This window comes from Mixophyes fleayi, chromosome 2 (genome assembly GCF_038048845.1).
Source record: "Mixophyes fleayi isolate aMixFle1 chromosome 2, aMixFle1.hap1, whole genome shotgun sequence".
In the NCBI taxonomy this organism is placed as follows: domain Eukaryota; kingdom Metazoa; phylum Chordata; class Amphibia; order Anura; family Limnodynastidae; genus Mixophyes; species Mixophyes fleayi.
In genome coordinates, this window is record NC_134403.1 from 126,794,934 (window position 1) to 126,820,028 (window position 25,095).

General features: G+C 44.2%; 1 protein-coding gene across 3 annotated transcripts in view; it reads left to right on the top strand.

Moving 5' to 3' along the window:
- NALCN (sodium leak channel, non-selective) overlaps nucleotides 1-25,095 on the top strand; it is a 431,975-nt gene that overhangs the window by 12,740 nt on the left and 394,140 nt on the right. Inside the window, exon 2 of one of the 3 annotated variants that reach the window (XM_075199955.1) lies at nucleotides 3,985-4,133. The exons of the other annotated variants lie outside the window; for them this stretch is intronic. Within the exon in view, the coding sequence (XP_075056056.1) occupies nucleotides 4,131-4,133 (3 nt within the window). The 5' untranslated portion in view covers nucleotides 3,985-4,130. The remainder of the gene's footprint in view (nucleotides 1-3,984; nucleotides 4,134-25,095) is intronic. 3 annotated transcript variants of the gene reach the window in all.

Sequence of the window (25,095 nt, forward strand, 5' to 3'; positions counted from 1 at the left end):
TTTCACCATCGAGTTTTGCCCTTGACATAGAGCCTTTCGCATCAAGGATAGCAACATCTCAGGGATCAAAATGGGGTGTTCTAAGATTGCTGCTAGTGTTGTCTTGCTGGCTAAGTCTCTCCCTTCCTTGAAGAAGCTGATTCAGCTTAATTTATATTTTAAATGGCATCATTGCAAGATTAAATAACTTGGGAGGAGAATTACCAAAAAATACCCATTCTTGTTTGAGGCAAATTTCCCTGAACTCCTGTCATCCAATAAAGCGGATGTAGTTAAATGGAACAAGCAATTGATATTGTGGTTCAAGAGCTTTCCAGCTGTTAAAAGAAATGTATTCCCATGACTGTTTTATGTATTTTAGAGGTTCCTAGTACAAATTTCGTAAGTTTATTTTGATGAGCTGCAAAGAGCCACTTCACTATTGACTTGGATGGGCAGAAAGCCACAAGTCAGAATGCGCGTTTTGGCATATTGCCCTTCATGTGGTGGACTCACTGTCCCAAACTTTAAGATCTACTGCCTTGCAGTTCACTTAACACAATGTATGCAAATGCATTCTATCTCTGGGCCTGCACCTGGTTGACATAAAAGCTGAGTACCTTAAGCTTTTTGCGCTGTGAATTTATTTTTGCCTCTCAGTCCAGTCAAGAAGCTGCTTTGAGAGCATCTAACAGCTGTGTTTTCTTGTAGATTGTGGCATCATGCTTGCAAAACATACAACCTTATTTCCAATCCATCCAACCTGGTTCTGCTATGGGCCAACCCACCCTTCGCGGCGCTGTCACAGGGGTGCCGCGACCAGCCAGAGGAAAAACAACAAAAAAAAGAAAAAAACTTACCAATCTGCGCGGCGCCAGGACCCAGCATCCTTCTCTCTCCTGTAGCGCGCCCGACAATCAGTGACAAGCTGCGGGAGAGAGGAGGATGCTGGGTCCCGGCGGCACGCGGATTGGTAAGTTTTTGGTTGTTTTTTTTTTTTTTTGGTTGTTTTTTTTCCTCTGGCTGGCCGCGGTGGAGGGGGGGCAGAGTGGCAGCAGAGTGAGAGAGGAGCATAGAGAAAAGGGCAGAGGGGGCGGCAGAGTGAGAGGGGGCGGCAGAGTGAGAGGGGGCAGAGGGGACAGCTTGAGAGGGGGCAGCGTGAGAGGGCAGACGGGGAAGCGTGAGAGGACAGAGGGGGCAGCGTGAGAGGGGGCAGTGTGACTGGATGCAGAGGGGGCAGAGTGTGTGGACATGAAGGAGGTCACAGTGTGAGTTAGTTGTCAATTATACTTTGACAGAAATATAAGTGAAAAAAATAAATAAAAATATTATTTTTTCCTTGGATCTATGCGTATTATTTTTGCATACAACTAAATAAGTATTTCTGTCCTGACCTAAATACTTATTATGTTTTTTTGACCCAACTACTTCTAAAACAGGAATGCTCAATAATTATTTTGGAGGGGTGTTTTGAAAAAATTATGGAGACTCAAAGGGTGCCGCGAACTGCAAAAGTTTGGGAACCACTGGCGTAGACTGTGAGCAGAGTGATGGGATAGAGTCGGGGGATATTTAGACATATGAAGAGAGATTTATGTAGTTGCCGTTTTTTATATAAACGCACCTTTTTCAAATATCATTAGCAGGAAAAATAAAAACCAAGATATACAGTAGCATTTTAGCCGGTGGGCTGATGGTGGAGGAAATTTGCTGGTGTTACATCTTTCATTAACATTTAATAGATTTATATAGGAAAATACTGTATGTGCTGCAATGTTCAGCTGTGATTTTTTTTTTTTTTTTTACAAACCTAACCACTAGTAGCAGACTGAATCTAAAAATATTGGTTGCCAGGAGACAAAGGAGGCCCACCCACAACTATAAGGCTATCATTTAATTTTTATAAGAAAAAACATTTTCAAATAATACATAAGTGGCAAAAAGATAAAATTATTTTTTTTGCAAAATAAATGTATATATTTTAGTAATTACAGTGTACATAAATTGTACATATTATTGGCAGTCATACAGTAGATACTAAATGTGAATACAGATTGTTATAATTTAGTTGTTAATTATTATTTTTTTATTCAAAATAAATGGTGGATATTTTTAAATAGCTTGTACTGAACATTTTACACATTATCAGGTAGTTCAAAAGCATATTTCATGCAATCGCCAATATTAAGAGCAATCATTTCAATTCACTAGATGATCGTGCATATCTGTCAATAGTTGCTTCTGCATCTAGTTCATTTAACAATTCCTTTTCAATGGATAGTAACATGTATGATTCCAAGTTCTCCTCAGACAGTGAATTTCTTTGTCTTGTCTTTATGATCATTCGCTTTGAAAATGTCTTCTCACGTTGGACTTGAGTAACTGATAGTGTGCAGAGGACTTTATACAGTTCATAAAGGTTACCATATGCCTTGTCATGAAGTCTGTTGGATGCCACAATTTGTTGTACACACGGGATGGGCAAGTGCTACAAATTTTACACTTGTTGCAACTGGAATTCATATTCTCACCATCATTAAACAATAGCTTTAATACATCAAAGTTTGAAGCAAAAGAAAACAATTCCAATATTCCCTGATCTTTACTGATTTGCAGAGACAGCTTAATAATACCTTCTAATACTTCATCTTCAAGGCCCTTCTCTGTAATAGTTTTAAACTTTGCTGGGTCCAAGCAGAATAAATCTTTATACAACTTTTTTGTGTTGTACAAAGCGTGAATCTAGTGGCTGGACAATGTGGTCCATTACTAGGTTAAACACATTTACTCGAAAATCAGCTAGAGAATCTGAGCAATTTCCTTCATAATCTATAAGCTGCCATTCTTTACTTCTCCCTTTGCCTCTTAACTGGCTATGTTGTTTCCAAAGAGTCCATTTCCAATGTTTGATTTTCTTTCAAATTCAACTGTGCAATCTTGTCATTACATTTATTTGCAAATCCCAATGCTTAGCTGTGAACCAAATCTTCTTGTCTGTTCCTACAACTTTGTTGTAGCTGAATCTACTAAACTCTACGCAGTAAACATATCTAAACCACTTGTCTGTAAATAACTTAATAACGGGGCTGTAGTTTCAAATATATACAGGTAACTAAATGCTGTTGATATTGTTTCAAACTTTAGAAGATTTAAAGTAAAATATTTGCTTCTTGTTTTTGCATCAAACTTTTCTGAATCTTGTATGACCCAATATTTGAATGATATATCATTCGTACTTTTTATGTTAATAAAAGATTTAAACCCGGACTTGCGTTAGTAATGTCTTTTCCACAACCACAAAAGTTTACCATAGCTAAAAGTTGGCAATTGAGTGGAACTAGACCTATCCAAACCTCTGCTAATCACACATATTATCTAAGCCATGGAAATTTGATTTGTGCGTTTGCCAAGTGACACTGTAATTGCTACTTTTTGAAAATTGGTAGTGGGCTTTCAGTGTTAATTACATATTTTTATCAATAACACGCTAACCCAAAGTATATAGTTTTATACTGTTGAACAGCTTGATAAACAGCTATGGTTGTAAATAGTACTGTGGCTGTAGTGACAACATAAATGACAACTGAAAAAATGGGTAATATAGTCCGCAGGTACTAAAAAAAAAAAGTAACATAATTTCTATAATATGTGGAAACAAAGCTAGACAAATTGTGACAAAATAGTGTGACGAACCTAAGATTTGTTAGAGTGGCAAACTTAATGCTGGTCAAAATGTTCATTGATCATAACCGCAATAATGTACAGTATGAGCTTGGGCAGCACTGAAGTATTTGAAATCATTGTAATGTCACCTGTAATGCTTGTCCAACTCCTGGGTGCTTGCCATTTCACCATATGTACATGTTGGGAGGGAAAGTGGTTTGTGGTTGTTGTTGCTTTTTGTTGTTTTTACCTGGTTATTGTGTTACCTGGGGTGGGATGATAAGTTATTTGGGAGGTCATTAGCACCCTGTGAACATTGCCCACTCCCTACCTTCATGTCAGCTGCAGAGCATGGAACTGGGCTGGCTGCGCCTTCTGTAATCTTACGACAACTGCAAGGCACCACAGGAAGAAACCAGAGAGAGGCAGACGGACTTGCATACAATAAGAGGAAAAGATAGAGAAGAGCAACATTGAATCAAAGAGGCATGGTATGTGCTGCTGTACGTGTATGTGTAGTGCCTTGAACTTGTGTTGAATTTGTGTTAACTCACAATGTATTTAGTGCCATATGACTTGTCCATACTTGCAATGACTACAGCACTAGATTGACAAAATCCATTAACGAGTTTCTATGTTGGGTTTTTTTTCAAATTCAGTAGTTTATATTTCTTTGAGTTTAGTTGATGAAAATATTTGTAGTTCAGTGATGAGAAATTAAAAGTTTACCACTTGTTTTAATGCAAATTTATATAGCCATATATGTATATAAATAAAGAAGTAGGTTGTCTAAGAAGTTACATTTATTGCTTTCTTGGTGCAGTATTTTGAATTTAATTTATAACCCTATTTTTTAAGTGCATGAAAAATTATATGCTGTCTCGCCCAATGTATACAATGTTCTTCAGGAAAGTTCCATTTCAAAAAGTGTTTAATTCAAACCATTTTCTTAAAAATCTTTCTGATTAAATGACATGCTTTACAGTAGCTATAATGTAGATGAGTGGTAAAGAATGATGTGTATTTTTGAGAATTGTTACAAGCTACATAGGCCTTCCACCTATACACCTACATGAGACAAGTGTAGCATCGGCTGCACATATCCACATACTGTAGGCAGGGCTGCCAAGAGGAATTCAGGGCCCCGGTACAACAAATTCATGGGGCCCCCCTTATAGTCTAGTATGCTAAAAAAAAATTGCGCCATCTTAAGGCGGCGCAAAACTTTTCGGAGGTGTGGTCATGCATTTGGGGGGCGTGGCAAATGCTCCATTTGGGCGTGGCTAACATCAAAATCACTAGGCTCTGAATTCACCGGAGCGTCACAAATGTCCAAGCACTCCTGACTTTCAGGACATCTAGCACCACAGTGTAGTATACAAAGAATGCAGTGTGTACACAAAGAGTTCAGTCTTGGCCTGCACCTTACATTGGGCACAACACTCACCAAAAATGCCATTGTCCCTACTAGATTTCACATACTGTCCTGCTCTCTCCTACCTGTTCTTCTCACTTTCACCACCTGTGTCACTCACCGGACCGTGAGTGCTTCTTACCGGACATTTAGGAACCGTGGCCGTCCTCCATCCTGAGGGTCTGCGCATGCGCAGCCCTTTCCAATCCTTCAGTGTATGTCCCTTTAACTTAATTGGCAGATCAGGCAACACTCCCTATATTAAGCACCTGTGGTCAACACCACGTTGCCTGATCTTGGAGTCTCATTCCCCATGAGTCTCTGAAGGTGTTCCTGTGTTTCCTCGTTTATTCAGCGCGGCTGATTCCTGTGGTTTCCAAACCACTTCTACCTCTGTGGTTTCCAAACCACTTCTACCACTGTGGTTCCCATACCACTTCTACCATCAAGTGTATCATCGTGACTGTTAGCTGATTCCTATCCGCTGCCTCCGTGCACTACAGTCTTCTAAGCCACTTCAACTCTACCACATATCATCGTGACTGTTGGCTGATTCCTATCCGCTGCCTCCGTGCACTACAGTCTCCAGCTTGCAACTCGTCTGTGTTTCATCATCGTGACTGTTAGCTGATTCCTATCCGCTGCCTCCGTGCACTACAGTCTCCAGCTTGCAACTCGTCTGTGTTTCATCATCGTGACTGTTAGCTGATTCCTATCCGCTGCCTCTGTGCACCGCAGTCTCCATCTCATCTCTCCCGTGTTTCCTCGAGACTGCTGCTATTATTGCCATCCGCTACTCTCCGTGATCAACAGCTCCTGGTCTACTCTGCTCTCCCGGGTTCCATCGCTATTTGCACCTGCTGGTTGCTACTGGTTACCTCCGTGTGTCCGCAGAGTCCTGCTGCTGCTGCCAGCGCTAATCGTCCATCTACTGCTGATCCGCTCTCCACGCCTTCCTGTGTTCCGCTGGTCTCTACCCGCCTGTCAGCATTGGATTCGTGTCTCATCAGCTATCCTTCTGCTAGACCATCACCACTCTCCTGGGTCCTCCAAGAGTCCAGTTCCACGTTCTACTGATTCCTGTGGATTCGTGTCCCTGTTGGTCTACTTACCTGTGCGCTGCACCTACTAGACCTCTGCTTCATCCATCCAGGGACTTCTCATCCTGCCGGCCTCCTGCCGCTCAGGTATCGCTGCACTCCTGTCTGACTGCCTGCTTCTGAACCACGGTATGCATACTTCTCATTGACTGTGCTGGTGTATTGCATATCTTGCTGGACTGTGTTGGTTCTCCTCTGGAGTCTACTATCCGATGAGTCTATTGCCATCATTGACTGTACTATCTTGTGCCGGATTACTTCAAGAGACTTTCCATATTTGCAGTGCTGTTCAGTCATTTATATATATATATCTATATTGTGCATATTACTGTGGATCGTGTTTAAGGTGCCGTGTTTACCCTGTGTTGCAGTCTCTCCCCGTGCACCTCCTCACTCATATATTCAGTGGTACAACTTGCTAGCGGCAGACCACTGATCCCTGTTTCCTGTACCACCTGTTCCAGTATCCTCTCACATAGCAGTGGTACAACTTGCTATCGCAGACCACTGACTCCCCGGATACCTCCACTTGGATTCCATTCCTTCACACAGACAGCGGTACAACTTGCTATCCGCAGACCGCTGACTCTCATCACCTCCTCGTTTCTGTTGGACATTCCTCCTCACTATAGCAGTGGTACAACTTGCTATCGCAGACCACTGACTACCTTCACGTGTCCTTGTCCATACAGTTCCTCGTGTACTATTACCTCCATATTACCAGTGCTGCTAGTCATAGACTTTCCTGAGCATCTCATCATCTGCTATTTCCTGTTCCGTGATCACCCTGCTACCAGAGTACCCTATTACCACCTACATTGCTCTGGTAAGCCTACCACCTGGTGATCCCTGGGTAAAGACTCCTAGTGCCCGTGACAGTAAGATCAGGCCATGACAGACCCAGATACGGAACCTACCGCCAGAGAGATGCTGCAGCATCTGGTCAGCCGTGTGGAGCAACAGGATGCCCGCCAACAGCTGTTACTTCAGTGTTATCAATCATTAACCTCCCAAGGAACATCTGGACAGACTGTGACAGCCACTACTGAGGCTCCTGTGCTTTCCTCCGTTTCCCCAGTGCCATCCCAGGTGTCTACAGCTTCCACGCTTCACCTGCCTACTCCGTCAAAGTACGATGGAGACCCCAAAACTTGTAGGGGTTTCCTTAACCAATGTTCAGTCCATTTTGAGCTCCAACCTCAAAATTTTTCTACCCATCGTTCCAGAGTGGCCTATCTTATCTCTTTGTTTTCTGGACAAGCCCTGGCTTGGGCCTCCCCTCTGTGGGAAAGAAACGACCCAATATTGCAAGATAGTGCCAAATTCATTTCTACATTCCGAAGTGTGTTCGATGAACCAGGTCGTGTGACCTCCGCTGCTTCCAGCATCCTCCGTTTGCGACAAGGATCTCATACAGTAGGCCAGTACGTCATTCAATTTAGGATCTTAGCCTCTGAACTTCAGTGGAACACTGAAGCCCTAGTTGCCGCCTTCTGGCAGGGGCTCTCCGATAAAATTAAAGATGCACTGACTACCCAGGAGCTTCCTTCGTCACTTGAAGATCTGATCTCTCTTTGCCATCGTGTTGATATGAGATTTCGTGAAAGAGAAGCTGAGAAAACAACATCTGCTAAAGCACCTCTTCGTTCAAACCCTCAATTTCGTCCAGTTTCACCCTCTGTAATTCCCATGGAGATAGGACGTTCCAAATTATCTTCAGAGGAGAGGAAACGAAGAGTAAAGAATAGACTCTGTATCTATTGTGCTGATTCCACTCATATGCTCAGCTCTTGCCCTAAGAGATCGGGAAATGCCAGGCCCTAACTAGTTCTGGAGAGGTGAAGTTAGGGTCCCTGGAGTCCTCTCCATCTTCTATGAAATCTAAAGTCTGCGCTTTTGATGTTACGATTTCCTTTGCTACCAAAACCTTTGAGTCACAGGCATTGATTGATTCCGGAGCAGCAGGAAATTTTATTTCCAAATCATTAGTGCATCAATGGTCTCTACCAGTGATTACGTTAAAAACACCCATTACTGTGACGGCTATAGATGGATCACGTCTCATCAACGGTCTCATCACCCAGAGTACGTCTCCAGTAACACTTCAGATTGGTGCCCTGCACCATGAAGAAATATCGTTTTTAATCCTTCCAGTTACGACAAGTCCGATTGTCTTAGGCCTTCCATGGCTTCAGTGTCACTCTCCCCAGATTGACTGGCGCACTTCTCAAGTTACGTCTTGGGGGTCTGAATGTTACCATCGTTGCCTTTCCCAAGTTATTCCTCTCAAAGTACAGCAATCTTCCATCTCATCTTCCTCACCGGGACTCCCTCCTCAGTATGCTTCATTTACTGATGTGTTTGATAAAGCTCAGTCTGAACGTCTTCCTCCTCATCGTTCTTGGGATTGTCCGATCGACCTTCTACCTGGCAAGACTCCTCCCAGGGGCCGGGTCTATCCACTCTCGTTACCTGAAACTCAAGCCACATCTGAGTACATACAGGAGAACCTCCAGCATGGGTTTATTCGACCTTCCACCTCTCCCGCTGGAGCTGGGTTCTTCTTGTCAAAAAGAAGGATGGATCATTACGCCCCTGCATAGATTTTCGTGGACTCAATGCCATTACTATCAAGAATCGGTATCCCATTCCGCTGATCACTGAGCTATTCGATCGCATCAAGGGAGCCCGTATCTTTACTAAGTTGGATCTTCGTGGTGCCTACAATTTAATTAGAATTCGTTCCGGTGACGAATGGAAGACAGCGTTCAACACCAGAGACGGGCATTACGAATATCTGGTAATGCCTTTCGGGCTGTGTAATGCCCCCGCTGTTTTCCAAGGCTTCATCAATGAGATCTTTCGGGACTTATTATATGTATGTGTCGTCGTCTACCTGGACGACATATTGATCTTTTCACAGGACCTGCCTTCTCATCACCAACATGTGGCAGAAGTCCTCTCCAGGCTACGGAAAAATTCATTGTTCTGTAAATTAGAAAAATGTTCATTCGAATTGCCCCAGATTCCATTCTTGGGGTATATAGTTTCCGGAGTTGGCCTGAAGATGGATCCAGACAAGGTGAATGCTGTACTACATTGGCCCCAGCCAACTACTCTTCGTGCTATCCAGCGTTTTTTAGGTTTTGCCAATTACTATAGACGCTTCATTCAAGACTTTTCTTCCATTGCATCTCCTATTGTGGCGCTGACTCGGAAAGGGGCTAATCCTAAGCAATGGTCATCTGAGGCTCTCCAAGCCTTTCAAATTCTCAAAGAGTCCTTCTCTTCGGCTCCAATTCTTCGACAGCCTGATGTGACACTTCCCTTCTTCCTAGAAGTAGATGCCTCTAATGTGGGCTTGGGAGCCATTCTCTCCCAACGCTCGGAACAGCAAAAATTCCATCCTTGTGCCTTCTATTCTCGGGGTCTTCTGCCCGCAGAGAAGAATTATACTATCGGGGACAAGGAGTTACTGGCTATCAAAGCTGCATTAGAAGAATGGAGATACTTATTGGAAGGAGCTCGCCATCCGGTGACGATCTTCACGGATCATAAGAACTTGTCATATCTCCAGTCTGCCCAATGCTTGAACCCTCGTCAAGCAAGATGGTCTCTTTTCTTTTCCCGTTTTGAATTAATTATAACCTTCAAACCAGCTGCCAAGAACAAAAAAGCTGACGCTTTATCTAGAGCTTTTGTGACGTCCTCTGATGTAGAAGAGGTTTCCAACCATACTATTCTAGACCCCAAATGTATCTCACTGGCTGCTTCATCCACCAAAATACTACCATTTGGGAAGACCCTCGTGCCTCCTACTCTAAGGAGGAAAATCCTTTCGTGGTTCCATGCCTCTCGTTTTTCTGGACACGCCGGTGAACACAAGACCTTTGAGATTCTCTCTCGAAATTACTGGTGGCCTTCAATGAGGAGAGACGTCAAAGAGTTCATTGCTTCCTGTGAGTTATGTTCCCAGTTCAAATCCTCCCGCAGAACTCCAGCAGGGTTGCTGCGACCACTACCCATTCCGTCCAAACCGTGGACCCATATTAGTATGGATTTCGTTACTGATTTACCACCTAGTAAGAATCATAATACTATTTGGGTGGTGGTGGACAGATTTTCGAAGATGGCTCATTTCGTCCCTCTGTCTGGTTTGCCTTCCTCGTCTATTCTGGCTGAACATTTCATTAAAGAGATCTTCCGTATCCGTGGATGTCCGTCTGAGATTGTGTCAGATAGAGGAGTACAATTCGTTTCCAGATTCTGGCGAGCCCTTTGTAAAACCTTGGGCATACGATTAGCACTCTCATCTTCTTACCATCCGCAATCTAACGGACAAACTGAACGAGTCAATCAAGATCTTGAGACTTTTATAAGGATGTTCTCATCAGCCAATCAAGACAACTGGGTAGAATTGCTTCCTTGGGCTGAATTCGCCCATAACAACATGTACCATGAGTCATCATCCAAAACTCCATTTTTTGTGGTCTACGGTCACCATCCGTCTTTTCCGGAATTTCCTGCCCTCCCGCCCACCCAAGTTCCTGCTGTGGAGACTGCTTGTCAGACCTTCAAAAATATCTGGTCTCAGGTCAAAACCTGCTTAAAGAAGACATCTAACAAATATAAGTCTTTCGCAGATAAGAAGAGGCGGGCTATTCCACCACTAAAAATTGGAGATCGTGTCTGGTTATCTACCAAAAATATTCGTTTGAAGGTTCCTTCTATGAAATTCGCCCCTCGTTTTATTGGTCCATATAGGATCATTCAAGTAATCAATCCAGTATGTGTTAAACTTCTTCTTCCTAAGAATCTTCGGATTTCCAATGCCTTCCATGTGTCTTTACTCAAACCTCTTAACATCAACCGTTTCTCAACTCCTCCCTCAGCTCCGCAGCCAGTTCAAGTTCATCAGGAGGAGGATTTCGAGATTACTGAGGTATTGGATGCAAAAATTTCGCGAGGAGTCCTCCGTTTCCTCGTTCATTGGAAGGGCTTTGGTCCTGAGGAGCGCTCTTGGATCAAAGCTGAAGATCTTAATGCTCCTGCCCTTTTGAAGAAGTTTTATTCCAAAAATCCGGACAAGCCCGGTTCCAGGCGTTCTGTGCCCACCTTTAAAAGGGGGGGTACTGTCACTCACCGGACCGTGAGTGCTTCTTCCCGGACATTTAGGAACCGTGGCCGTCCTCCATCCTGAGGGTCTGCGCATGCGCAGCCCTTTCCAATCCTTCAGTGTATGTCCCTTTAACTTAATTGGCAGATCAGGCAACACTCCCTATATTAAGCACCTGTGGTCAACACCACGTTGCCTGATCTTGGAGTCTCATTCCCCATGAGTCTCTGAAGGTGTTCCTGTGTTTCCTCGTTTATTCAGCGCGGCTGATTCCTGTGGTTTCCAAACCACTTCTACCTCTGTGGTTTCCAAACCACTTCTACTACTGTGGTTCCCATACCACTTCTACCATCAAGTGTATCATCGTGACTGTTAGCTGATTCCTATCCGCTGCCTCCGTGCACTACAGTCTTCTAAGCCACTTCAACTCTACCACATATCATCGTGACTGTTGGCTGATTCCTATCCGCTGCCTCCGTGCACTACAGTCTCCAGCTTGCAACTCGTCTGTGTTTCATCATCGTGACTGTTAGCTGATTCCTATCCGCTGCCTCTGTGCACCGCAGTCTCCATCTCATCTCTCCCGTGTTTCCTCGAGACTGCTGCTATTATTGCCATCCGCTACTCTCCGTGATCAACAGCTCCTGGTCTACTCTGCTCTCCCGGGTTCCATCGCTATTTGCACCTGCTGGTTGCTACTGGTTACCTCCGTGTGTCCGCAGAGTCCTGCTGCTGCTGCCAGCGCTAATCGTCCATCTACTGCTGATCCGCTCTCCACGCCTTCCTGTGTTCCGCTGGTCTCTACCCGCCTGTCAGCATTGGATTCGTGTCTCATCAGCTATCCTTCTGCTAGACCATCACCACTCTCCTGGGTCCTCCAAGAGTCCAGTTCCACGTTCTACTGATTCCTGTGGATTCGTGTCCCTGTTGGTCTACTTACCTGTGCGCTGCACCTACTAGACCTCTGCTTCATCCATCCAGGGACTTCTCATCCTGCCGGCCTCCTGCCGCTCAGGTATCGCTGCACTCCTGTCTGACTGCCTGCTTCTAAACCACGGTATGCATACTTCTCATTGACTGTGCTGGTGTATTGCATATCTTGCTGGACTGTGTTGGTTCTCCTCTGGAGTCTACTATCCGCTGAGTCTATTGCCATCATTGACTGTACTATCTTGTGCCGGATTACTTCAAGAGACTTTCCATATTTGCAGTGCTGTTCAGTCATTTATATATATATATCTATATTGTGCATATTACTGTGGATCGTGTTTAAGGTGCCGTGTTTACCCTGTGTTGCAGTCTCTCCCCGTGCACCTCCTCACTCATATATTCAGTGGTACAACTTGCTAGCGGCAGACCACTGATCCCTGTTTCCTGTACCACCTGTTCCAGTATCCTCTCACATAGCAGTGGTACAACTTGCTATCGCAGACCACTGACTCCCTGGATACCTCCACTTGGATTCCATTCCTTCACACAGACAGCGGTACAACTTGCTATCCGCAGACCGCTGACTCTCATCACCTCCTCGTTTCTGTTGGACATTCCTCCTCACTATAGCAGTGGTACAACTTGCTATCGCAGACCACTGACTACCTTCACGTGTCCTTGTCCATACAGTTCCTCGTGTACTATTACCTCCATATTACCAGTGCTGCTAGTCATAGACTTTCCTGAGCATCTCATCATCTGCTATTTCCTGTTCCGTGATCACCCTGCTACCAGAGTACCCTATTACCACCTACATTGCTCTGGTAAGCCTACCACCTGGTGATCCCTGGGTAAAGACTCCTAGTGCCCGTGACAACCTGTGGCTGCAGGTTTCTTTAGTTGCGGCTTGTCTGGATCCTGGAATACTGGGGGCCCTATTTAGAATTATCTTAATGTAGCCATTTTATTTTCCAAACAGCCCTGGCGTTAATTTAATACCACCCACGATTAATAATTAGGCCTTCCTCCAGCTCCAACATTACAATAATGTGCCCCTTCATCATCGCCATGCCTTATGATCACACTGCGCCCTCCATGCTGCTTTTGCCCCCTTCACCTGGCTCCCCTTCATCATACTATACTATGCTGCTCCCCCCCTTTTTCAATCCCACTGTGCCATGCCTCCTCCACTTTTTAACCCCACTGTGCCATGCTGCCCCCATTTTTAACCCCACTGTGCCATGCTGCCCCCCTGTTTTTTAACCCCACTGTGCCATGCTGCCCCCCTGTTTCCTGTTTTTTAAATCCACTGTGACATGCTTCCCCCCCCCCCGTTTTTTTTAACCCCACTGTGCCATGCTGCCCCTGTTTTTAAACCCCACTGTGCCATGCTGCCCCCCTCTTTCCTGTTTTTTAACCCCACTGTGACATGCTCCCCCCCCATTTTTTTAACCCCACTGTCATGCTGCCCCTGTTTTTTAACCCCACTGTGCCATGCTGCCCCCTGTTTTTTAACCCCACTGTGCCATGCTGCCCCCATTTTTAAACCTCACTGTGCCATGCTGCCCCCCTGTTTCCTGCTTTTTAATCCCACTGTGCCATGCTGCTCCATTTTTTAACCCCTCTGTGCCATGCTGCCCCATTTTTTAACCCCTCTGTGCCATGCCCCCTCGTTTTTTAACCCCTCTGTGCCATGCTGCCCCCCATTTTTTAACCCCTTTGTGTCATGCTGCCCCCCTCATTTTCTAACCCCTCTGTGTCATGCCCCCCCTCATTTTTTAACCCCTTTGTGCCATGCCCCCCCTCATTTTTTAACCCCTTTGTGCCATGCCCCCCTCATTTTTTAACCCCACTGTGCCATGCTGCCCCCGTTTTTAAACCCCACTGTGCCATGCTGCTCCCCTGTTTCCTGCTTTTTAATCCCACTGTGCCATGCTGCCCCATTTTTTAATCCCTCTGTGCCATGCTGCCCCATTTTTTAACCCCTCTGTGCCATGCCCCCTTGTTTTTTAACCCCTCTGTGCCATGCTGCCCCCCATTTTTTAACCCCTCTGTGCCATGCCCCCCCTCATTTTTTAACCCCTTTGTTCCATGACCCCCTCATTTTTTAACCCCTTTGTGCCATGCCCCCCCCCGTTTTCCTCCCTTTACTTACCTTTTCCTTTTCTTCTTTCTTGGACCTGTCTGCTCCATTCAGACTGAATGCTGGGCGTGACATGATGACGTCACACCCGGCATTCAGTCTGAATGGAGCAGAGAGTAGGGATGCCCCCCCCCCCCCCCGCTTCAAAAAAAAAAACACAACAAAAAAAACCTAGTTTTGAAGAAAAAAAAAAGTAAAAAAAAAAATCGTCGGCGCGAGGGCCCGGGCCGTGCCCCCTGTCATGCCCGGGTAATTAGTACCTGCTCCCCCCTCCTCTCGGCGGCCCTGACTGTAGGTTGCTTGCATATAGAATGCAATGAGTTCATAATAAGGATCAATTATAAAGCTGCAAAAATGTGGGTCTACAGGACAAATGTCATTTGTTGCCATCTTATGCCTAGTTCTTCTATACTTGCCTACCCTCTTGGAAAGTCCTGGAGACTCCTGAATTTTGGGTAGCTCTTTTTTTGATGACTGGCACATGCTCTGATGGCTGGTTGTATTTTGTGTTGTACGCCAAGATATTTTAATGAGCTTCAAAGGGAAGTTATTAATAAAAACAGTATAGGCAAAGGCAATTGGATAAAGGACATGTGCTTTAAAATGCAATCATATGGACATAGGTATGCCAAAGTACCACAGACATTGTAGAAAGCTGTCAAAAGGTAAGTATGGACTCATTTGTGGAAAAGTACACAGCAGTCCTGGGGGTCTTTTACAGTGAAAGTATGTGATCAGAGGATCTCAGCAGTTTGTGCATGCAATTTCTTACTGTGATCACTAAGGAGAAGCACAAATATGGCATAGGCTAGTTTGCAAAGCAGTCTGGTGTCTAGTGTAGAAAACAGTGCTCCAGTCTGGTGGCTAATGTTGAAACCTGAGTTCCAATCTATGAGCTAGTCTACAAACCAGAATTCTAACATGTTGGCTAGTGCATAAAGTGGACCTCTGAGAGGTTAATGTTTAACATATCTTCAATCTTGTTCTGTCAGGATTCCTAGCATTAAATACTAGGTGTCACTCACCGGACTGTGAGTGCCTCTTCTCCCGTTGTTAGGAACCGTGGCCACCCGCCATCCTGACGGTCTGCGCATGCGCAGCCTCTATGAACTCTTCAGACCTGTTGCTTTTAGTTAATTGGCTGATTAGGCAACACTCCCTATTTAAAGCACCTGTGGTCAATACCTTGTTGCCTGATCTTGGAGTCTCATTCCCTGTGAGTCTCTGAAGGTGTTCCTGTGTTTCCTCGTGTCTTCAGCTCCAGCTGATTCCTCGCTACTGCATTACCGGTTTCCAGACCGATTCAACTCTCCTGTGTTTCATCGTGTCTACAGTTCCAGCTGATTTCTCGCTACGGCATTACTGGTTTCCAGACCGCTTCAACTCTCCTGTGTTTCATCGTGTCATCAGTTCCAGCTGATTCCTCGCTACTGCATTACCGGTTTTCAGACCGCTTCAACTCTCCTGCGTTCATCGTGTCTTCAGTCCTAGCTGATTCCTGACTACTGCATTGCCGGTTGCCTGACCGCTTCAACTCTCCTGTGTTTCATCGTGTCTACTATTCCTGCTGACCTCCGCAAGAATCATCATTGCTCCTCTCGTGTGATGTTCTCTGTCTGTGTGCTTCACAGACACGGATTACCGCTACCACTCTCCTGTGGCCTCTACTCGTGTCGGCGTTCAGCCGCTCGGCTATCCCTGTGTTTCTCTCGTGACAGCCTGCTCAACTGAACCGCGATATGCTTATCTTTTATTGACTCTACCAGCTTATTGCATACCCACTTGGACTGTGTTCTGCTCATCTACGGAGTCCCCTATCTCACGAAGTTATAGATGCTATTGACTTTGTCTCATATGTCCTGGATCTCAGTAGTGACTTTGTATCTCCAAGCAGCGCTAGTCATTTGCTATTGTATTATATATACCATTGGAATCAAGTTCCTTGTGCTCTCCGTGTTACCTTTGATGCTCCATTCATCTACCCTAGTGCCTATCCTCACCTATATATGCAGTGGTACAACTTGCTGAACGCAGACCACTGACTCCCTGTTTCCTATTGGCACCAGTTACAAGTTTCCTCACTATAAGCAGTGGTACAACTTGCTATACGCGGACCACTGACTTCCCCGTTACCTACTTGCACCTGGAACCTGTCCCATCACTACAAGCAGTGGTACAACTTGCTGTAAGCAGACCACTGACTTTCCTCACGTCTTCACGTCCATCAAGATCCTCGTGTTCATATTGTTTAACTCATAACCTGTTACTGCTAGTCATAGACTTTCCTCGAGCATCCTCTCACCATCTGCTGATTCTCCTGTTCCGCTAGTCACCCTGCTACCAGAAGACCACTGTGTGCATACACTACTCTGGTAAGACTACATCTGGTGATATCCTGGGCAAAGACTCCTAGTGCCCGTGACACTAGGGAGTTATTGTAATAAAAACAAAATGACTTTATTGATAACACAGTTACACAGGGATAAATAGGCTCCAGTCAATGGTTAACAAAAACTCAGTTCTTAAAGGCAGCAGATTCAAGTCAGCAGGAAATAGCAAGTATAGCATGGATTATACAGGAAACAACAGATGCAAAGAATGGTTAATGGCAACTCAGTTCATAGGGGCAGCAGGATCAAGACAGCAAGGATGGCAGGTATAAGGATAAATGCAGGCTCCTAGACACAAATGGAGAACTACAGTACATGGTAGCAGATTTACCAGGTAAGGCTGTGAGGCTGAAGAAGCAGGAGGCCCTGGATAAACCACGGGTAACAGGAATCGGGCATAGCTGGGACGCACAAGGCACTGGATGATTTACAGGTGTCAGGAATCCAGGTTTAGTGAGGAGGCAGGAGGCACCAGATGATCCACAGGTGTCAGGATTCCAGGTTACATAGGAGGCACTAGGTTTTGGATAAACCAGCGTCAGACAGGCCAAGGGTCAGAAGCCGGAAAATCCACAATGGCAGGAAATGACCAGGTGAAAGGTCAAAGCCAGAGTCTAGGTCACAAGAGAAGATACAAAATAGAGGGACTAGCAGGAGGCCATACCAGGAAGCAGGTCAGGATCGGGTCGCAAGAATGCACAGAGAAACCAGCAGCAGCAATGGCAATTGATGAACTGGCTTAGTTTGCAGCAAAAGGCAATTTCTTAAAATCCAGCCACAGGTGATTGGGATCCATGTTAAATGATGAGGAGTTAACCCCATGCAGGCAAGATTTAAAGAATGCAAAGCAACATCTACGAAAAATATGTTGTAGCTGGAGGCAGATTGTGACAAGCACATAGTATAAAGCAGGACATCTAGTCGACTAACTAATGTATAGCAGGACATTCCGTTTGGTGGCTATTGTATAGCAAGACTTCAGGTCTAGTTGCTAATGAATGGCGGGAACACCCCACTCCTGAACACACACCCAAATGATGGGGAAAATAATGACATAAAATTAAAAACTCTAAAGTGATTTATTCATAAAATTAATGATATGTCTCACAATACAAAAATATATAAGATGTACACACAATTAAATACACATGAAGGTAAATGACACTATAAAGATATGTCGCTGAGTAAATCCTATAAAAGTGAACAATGTCTCAAAATCTACACTGCTTTTTTATACAAGTTATGAATGTTTCAAATGCTAGTTAACAGTATAATCCTGATCCTATAGTCCAGGTGATTAGATTGATCTAACAGAGCAGATTCTGCACATGGATGTTGGAAAACTGTTTACCACCCACTGCAGACTATTCCGTAAATTAGATATTCGTTGGAAATATTTCTATAGAGGTTGCCACTTCCAAGCTTACAGGCTGGAAACTCTGCGCCATGTGTGGGGCATCTATGAGGTAGTTCCCTGCCTTCAGTATAATGACTGAACCAGGTATAAAGTTCTCCGTAGAATCATCTACTGTTGAAAAATCAATTCAAAGTTTTATTACTATCACAACCGAATTGAGAGTGCGCAAGGTCATTCCACAGAGTTTTTCCCTATTGCATCCAATTTGAACAGCAATTAATTGACGTGCATTAATTTACGGGTGGATCCAAGTTGAGAGAGCATAAGTCCATGTGAATAATTAATAAAACTGCATCTCAAGAGATTTTACTTTTCGTAGCATGTAAGCACTGCAGAATTAGGTCAGAGTCACTTGCAGAGTGTCCCATCAGATAAAACTCTGACGCGTTTCCCCCATATGTTACGTATTAATCAAGGGCTATTAAATTTACTGCAATTGTATGTTTAAGAGTTTTTGGGGGGAATTCAGTTGGCTGCGTTATGGGTAAAAGCAACGTGGCCTGCGCATTATTACCGTTATTACGGTAATAATGCGCTTTATTACCGTTATTACGGTAATAATGCGCTTTATTACCGTTATTGCGATAGTGTCAAAGCCGGCTTTGAGCAGAAAGCCGGGTTAAAACTACCGTAATAACGGTAATAGTTTTAACGCAAATTCAGGGGGAATTGAATCCCCCGCCCCCCCCTTTTGAGCGCTTATTAGCCTTTATTGTGTAATCATATATTTATATGGGGCTGCAGGGTCCCTTGAGGCAGTCATTTCTCTTACACAATTAATAAATGAGATTTGTTATTTGGCTATATCCAACATATAGCACCCCTTATAGATTTACATGATTCCATTTATCACCTATATCTTTCTGGCCAATTGGTAGTGGAAAGGGGAACTTGACACTACCAAAGCCTCGCTCGGCTATTATATGCGCCATATGCTGGAGGAGCAATTCCGCTACAGAACCAGCAATGCTCATCATGCCTAAGAATAGGGCTTGACTGCTGTCCTTTTTGCGTCTACCTCCTGGAGGGCACTTCTCTCTGCATTGAATCCCCATCATATGATGTAGATAACAAATGTAACCCAATAATATCTTATTACTTTAGAGGTGTTAACTTAAGGATCAAACATGGGGTTTACAACATAAACTCATGCTAGTAAGTAGTAGTGAGAGTAGCTGATAAAAGGCATCCTGGCAGTAGTCACTCCTCCTTATCTCTTGCTAAACCTGACTAATAGAGTACTTGTACATACAGGGTCTCATTTAGAGATGGGTAGAAGTTCAACTCTCTGGCACAAAATTAAGCATGGCACTATCCCCGTAGATGCTGCCCATTCAGAGTAGGCCAAATCTCCATATAGATCTGTTAACAGGTAAAGACCCCAACCAGTGTTCCGCCAGCATCTGCAGCATGGCATGCTCTTGTAATAGTGGGAGTCAGCTGAATTCCCTAGCTGGATTTGTGCCCCCCCCCCCCCCCCCCCCCCAAAAAAAAAGAAAATAATTGTGATATGTTCACCAAAAAAATAGTAATTTAGTATGAGACACTATAGTCCCAGCACACAGTGACAGGTATCCTTCAAGTCCAAAAGCCACAGTTACAATATTGCAAAGGTAAACTGGTCCAAACTCCTATATACATGTGTTTCTGTGATTACAAATTTATAGTGAATTTCAACTGAATCCGTGTATCCCAGGCTTACAAAAATGCTGGAATTTTTTTCTACATCCCCCTCATCAGCTATCATTAATTACATAGGTGTGAAATTTGCTTGTAGTTCTACAACTCCAGCCATTGACAGCTGGCACTTGTAGAATACAAGTACCAGCATACGAATGGCTGCCACAGCATACAGCAAATTGTACAATTGCATACTGGCACCTGTAGTGCCAGATAGAAAACTACAAGTAAATGAAAACACGCAAACCATGACAAAGTCCTTTTATTTTAAATGCTCATTCCTGCGCTGCTATCTCTATTCGTCAGCTGAATCCTTAGGGATCATCTTTTCTACGTTACAAAATACCCTCAAAGACGCTGAGTGACTTGCTTTACTAGGAACAGTGACGCAAATGACTAGCAGGGAGCATGCCTGCAACTAGGCACCTATGAGGCTGCGGTCTTACACAATATTTTGAGTTAAACAAATGTAAGGATTTTTGTTTTATTTTTTTAACCATTGCATTAACTGAAGAGTGATGAAAAGAATAAGGAAGGAAAGAAAATTGATATGCAGTTTAGTTTCTATTTATTTTAAATCCCTAAGGATTTAGCTGAGGAATAAAGATACCAACAAGGTAATGGTTAAGTCTTTATTTAAAATACTCTGTGGCAAAAACAGGTCCCAGCAAGCCTGGGCTGCCAGGGAATGCAACAGCATGCTCCAACAGCCATAGGTATGGTGACACTTTTTAGTTTTTGCTGGTGCAATCTGCCGCTTTGCATGCTGTTTTGTACTTTTTATTTTACATGTACATTCAGCTTCAAAATGGCGCTTAAATGAAGTCCAAAGTGGTTTATGCTTCTTTCCCTGGTCTCGTATCTTGTTGTCTTTGTGGTAGATTTATCAAAACTTCTAAAAAGAAAAAATGGAGGTTTTGCCTAAAGCATCGATTTGGATTGTAATTGTCATTTAGAAAATGATAGTTGCAATGTGTTTGGTTGCCATGGGTAACACCTCTTTCTCTCTCTCTCTCTCTCTCTCTTTCTCTCTCTCTCTCTCTCTTCTCTCTCTCTTTCTCTCTCTTTCTCTCTCTTTCTCTCTCTCTTTCTCTCTCTTTCTCTCTCTCTCTCTTTCTCTTTCTCTTTCTCTTTCTCTCTCTTTCTCTCTCTTTCTCTTTCTCTTTCTCTCTCTCTCTCTTTCTCTTTCTCTTTCTCTTTCTCTCTCTCTCTCTTTCTCTCTCTCTTTCACAAGTATAATTGTATAAGGGAGAGCATTGGAGGTATTGGTGCTCTGTCCTGTTGCAACCGTTCCTTTGGGTTTTGTGTAAAATCTGCTTATCTTGCAGTCTGTGACTTATGTTGTTGCACATCTGCGACTGATGCATTTTTTGAGTTCTTGGGAGGTATTTGTATCTTATGGGTTTGTATTTTTCACAGTACAGGGGAAAATGTGTTTATGTGTCCTTGCTGTCACTCTGTGTGTATGCTCTGACTACTTGTGGCTCCTAACCGGTCTTCCTTCTGTACGCTCATTACACTAATGGAGACGAGTTGACACAAGCTGCAGTCCCCCACAGCAAACACCAGGTACTGGCTATTCTACCCACTAGCTGTTGCTAGTTGGCAAGCACTCTTGAAGTCCAAAATGGAAGTTTGCAGGAATTTATGATCTGTGAACGCTATTTGTTCTAGGGAGAAAAGGATTGCTACCTAGCAACATTTGCCCTCCCTATAGAGTTAGCCTGTTGTCTGATCTTGAGATCAGGCTTTCCAAGGTACCTGTAAAGAGAAATGGGGACTTCACAGAAGGATGAGACACAAGTGTGATACCATCTGCTATACTCGGCTGGAAGTGGCACGCGCTGGTTGAAGCACAATACGTTGCCTCTATGCAATTGGTATAATTTCATTACTACCCTTCCACAGTTTCATTCCTAGTTCCATAAATTAACACACAATTACAGTGTTTTCTCTTACATTGTTAGCTCTTGTTGTATAAAGTCCTCTTAACTAGAGATGGGCGGGTCCGGTTCCCCGAGAACCGAACCCACCCGAACTTTGGGTATCCGAGTACCAAGCTGAGCAGCTCGGTACTCTCCCACCCATTCCGAATCCAAATCGAGGCCGAACGTCATCGTGACGTCGTCGGATCTCGTGGCTCGGTTCTCGCGGCTCGGTTCTCGCGATACTTCAACATTTTATAAATACCCGCCTCCACAGCAATCCATCGCCATTTGACAGAGGGAGAGAGCAGGGTGTAGTCACAGGCTGATTAGAGCAGGGACAAAGAATACAATATTTTTATTCCAATTGCTGTAACAAAAATCGCTATAGAAGAGAGGAGGATAGAGGTGTATTTTATTTTTGTAATATTTGGCACTCCCCAGTGCTTTTGGGGTGTCCCCCATAACTGTGCATAAATATTTCTGGCTGTCAAAAGTCATATTTGTCAGCAGTATCTACCAATTAATTTTTAGCACTCCCCAGTGCTTTTGGGGTGTCCTCCCTAATTGTGCATAAATATTTCTGGCTGTCAAAAGTCATATCTGTCAGCAGTATCTACCAAATAATGTTTAGCACTCCCCAGTGCTTTGCGCTCAGAATGGATTCAAAGCAGTCCACATATGATCAGAATGAGCAACCAGGTTCTGTCACCAGTCCTGATGTTAGTGTTCCCAGTACGTCATCTGGCCAAGGCGATGTCAAACAACAGAGTGTTTTCCAAATTAGTGCAAAAAACAAAAACCCAAAAATTTTTTACTGTATTGAAGCGAAAAAGGAGTGTAACTGAGCAAAAGTTAAGTGACGATAAAAAAAAAATTGCAAGCATGCCATTCTACACACGCAGTGGCAAAGAGAAAATGAGGCCTTCACCTTTGGCTATTAGTGGCAGATCCCAAAAAGTTACCCAGCCTACAATTGGTGCACAACTACTGTTACGCGTCAAAGCCGAGCTGCAAGATAACAGTAAGGCATTAGAGGAGAATGTTTGCTCTGATTCACAAATGACAACAATCCCTGTGGAGAGTCCATCCAACAGTGGGATGTCTAATCGTGAGCATTCTGCTGATGTGTGCCTTAATAGCCCGAGTGTAGCCGGTGATACCCAAATTGAGGATGCCACTTTGGAATTAGAAGAGGATGAGGATGTTGATGTGTGGAATTATTTCTACCCAAATCCAGACAACAATTGTATAGCCATTTGTAGTGTATGTCAAGCCACAGTCAGTCGAGGGAGGGACCTTAACCATCTTGGAACTTCGTCTATGTTACGCCATTTGAGAGTTCATGGCAAAGTGTTGGGAAAAGCTGAAAGTTCTTCCCAAAAAAATACAAGCACTCCATCATCAGCTAAGACCCTCCGCTCACCGACATCCCGACGGCTACAAAATACACCCACCACACCATCCTCATCAATATCCTCAGTAGCGCTCGGAGTTAGCCCGGCATCCCACTTAAGGCTGGATGACTCCTGCACTATTATTGATTCCTCTGAAGAAAGCGTTAGTCCCACTGCTGCTGCTGTTGCTGCTGCTGGGGGTGAATCGTCATCCCAGAGGCAGGTCAAGAAAATAAGCAGTATTACATTTCAGCAATTAACTGTGAAACAATCATTTGCGAGGGGAAGCAAATATGACAGCAGTCACCCAGTCGCCAAGCGAATCACAGACGCCATGGCTGTAATGTTAGTGTTAGATCTGCGTCCAATCTCCACAATAAACGCAGCTGGTTTTTCACAGTTAATTGAGGTTTTGTGTCCGCGTTACAGAATTCCATTGCGACACCATTTCTCCCGTAAAGCAATTCCACAACTATACCAAAAAGTGTGTAAAAATGTAGAGATTGCGCTGAAAAATGCCATTCTGCCCACTGTTCACTTAACCACAGATATGTGGACAAGTGGAAGTGGCCAAACCAAAGACTATATGACTGTGACAGCCCACTGGGTTGGTCATTCACCTTCACCAGCAGGAACAGCAGCAGCATGTTCACCACTACGTAACATTTGTCACAGGCAGGCCACTCTTTGTATCACCGGCTTCACTAACAGGCATACGGCTGACAATTTGTTACGCAAACTGAGAGATGTGATTGATGCATGGCTTATACCACTCGGACTCTCCCCAGGGTATGTCATTTCTGATAACGCCAACAATATAGTGCAAGCATTACAGCTGGTTGATTTCCAACACATTCCCTGTTTTGCTCACACCATCAACTTGGTGGTGCAGAGCTTCCTACGAAATAACCGTGAGGTGCAGGAGATGCTTTCGGTGGCCCGTAAAATTTCAGGCCATTTCAGGCATTCAGCCACAGCATGTAGGAGATTACAGCAGCTCCAAGAGCAGTTTAACTTGCCCTGCCACCAACTTAAGCAAGAGGTGGTAACTAGGTGGAATTCCACCCTGTACATGCTTCAGAGGATGGAGGAACAGCGCAAAGCCATCCAAGCATATTGCACAAGCCATGACATTGGGAAATGAGGGGGAATGTATTTCACTCTTGTACAGTGGGGAATCCTTTCAGTGCTGTGCAAGGTGCTGAAACCATTTGAAGTTGTGACGTGTGAGGTGAGTGCAGACTCTGCTAGTTTAAGCCAAGTCATTCCTTTAATTAGACTATTGGAAAAGCAGCTTGAGAAAATGAAGTAGGAGCTGAAAGCAAGCAATTCAGCAAAGTATGTTGGCCTTGTCGATCAAGTACTTAATTCGCTTCACAATGTTCCTCGAGTTATTAAGATTTTGAACTCTGATCAGTACGTTTTGGCCACTGTGCTTGATCCAAGGTTTAAAACCTACATTGAGTCTTTACTTGAAAATGAGCGAGATGTGAACTTTTGCAAGGAGCTATTGCTCAGCAAGTTGGCCGCTGAACTGGGCCTCGGCTTGACGACGTGTCCTCCTTCACTTTCTCAAGCTGCTGCTGCTCGTAAAAAATTAAATTTCCCAAAAAGAAGCAGGGAACACCCAGGGGGCAGACCAGAACAATTTAACATCTGGGCTGGTTTGAAGAATTTTTCAAAAAAATGTGTCACTTTGGCCATAACTCCATCCAATATGAGTATAAACATGCAAAGGATGGTGGAGGATTACTTTCATGAGGTAGTTGATATGGAAATGTCAGACAGTCCCTTTCCTTACTGGGAAGAAAAGCAGGCCATTTGGAAACCCATGTACAAACTTGCTTTGCAATACCTAAGCTGCCCACCCTCCAGTGTGTACTCTGAACGAGTGTTCAGCACAGCAGGGAACTTAGTCAGTGATCGCCGTAGAAGGTTACT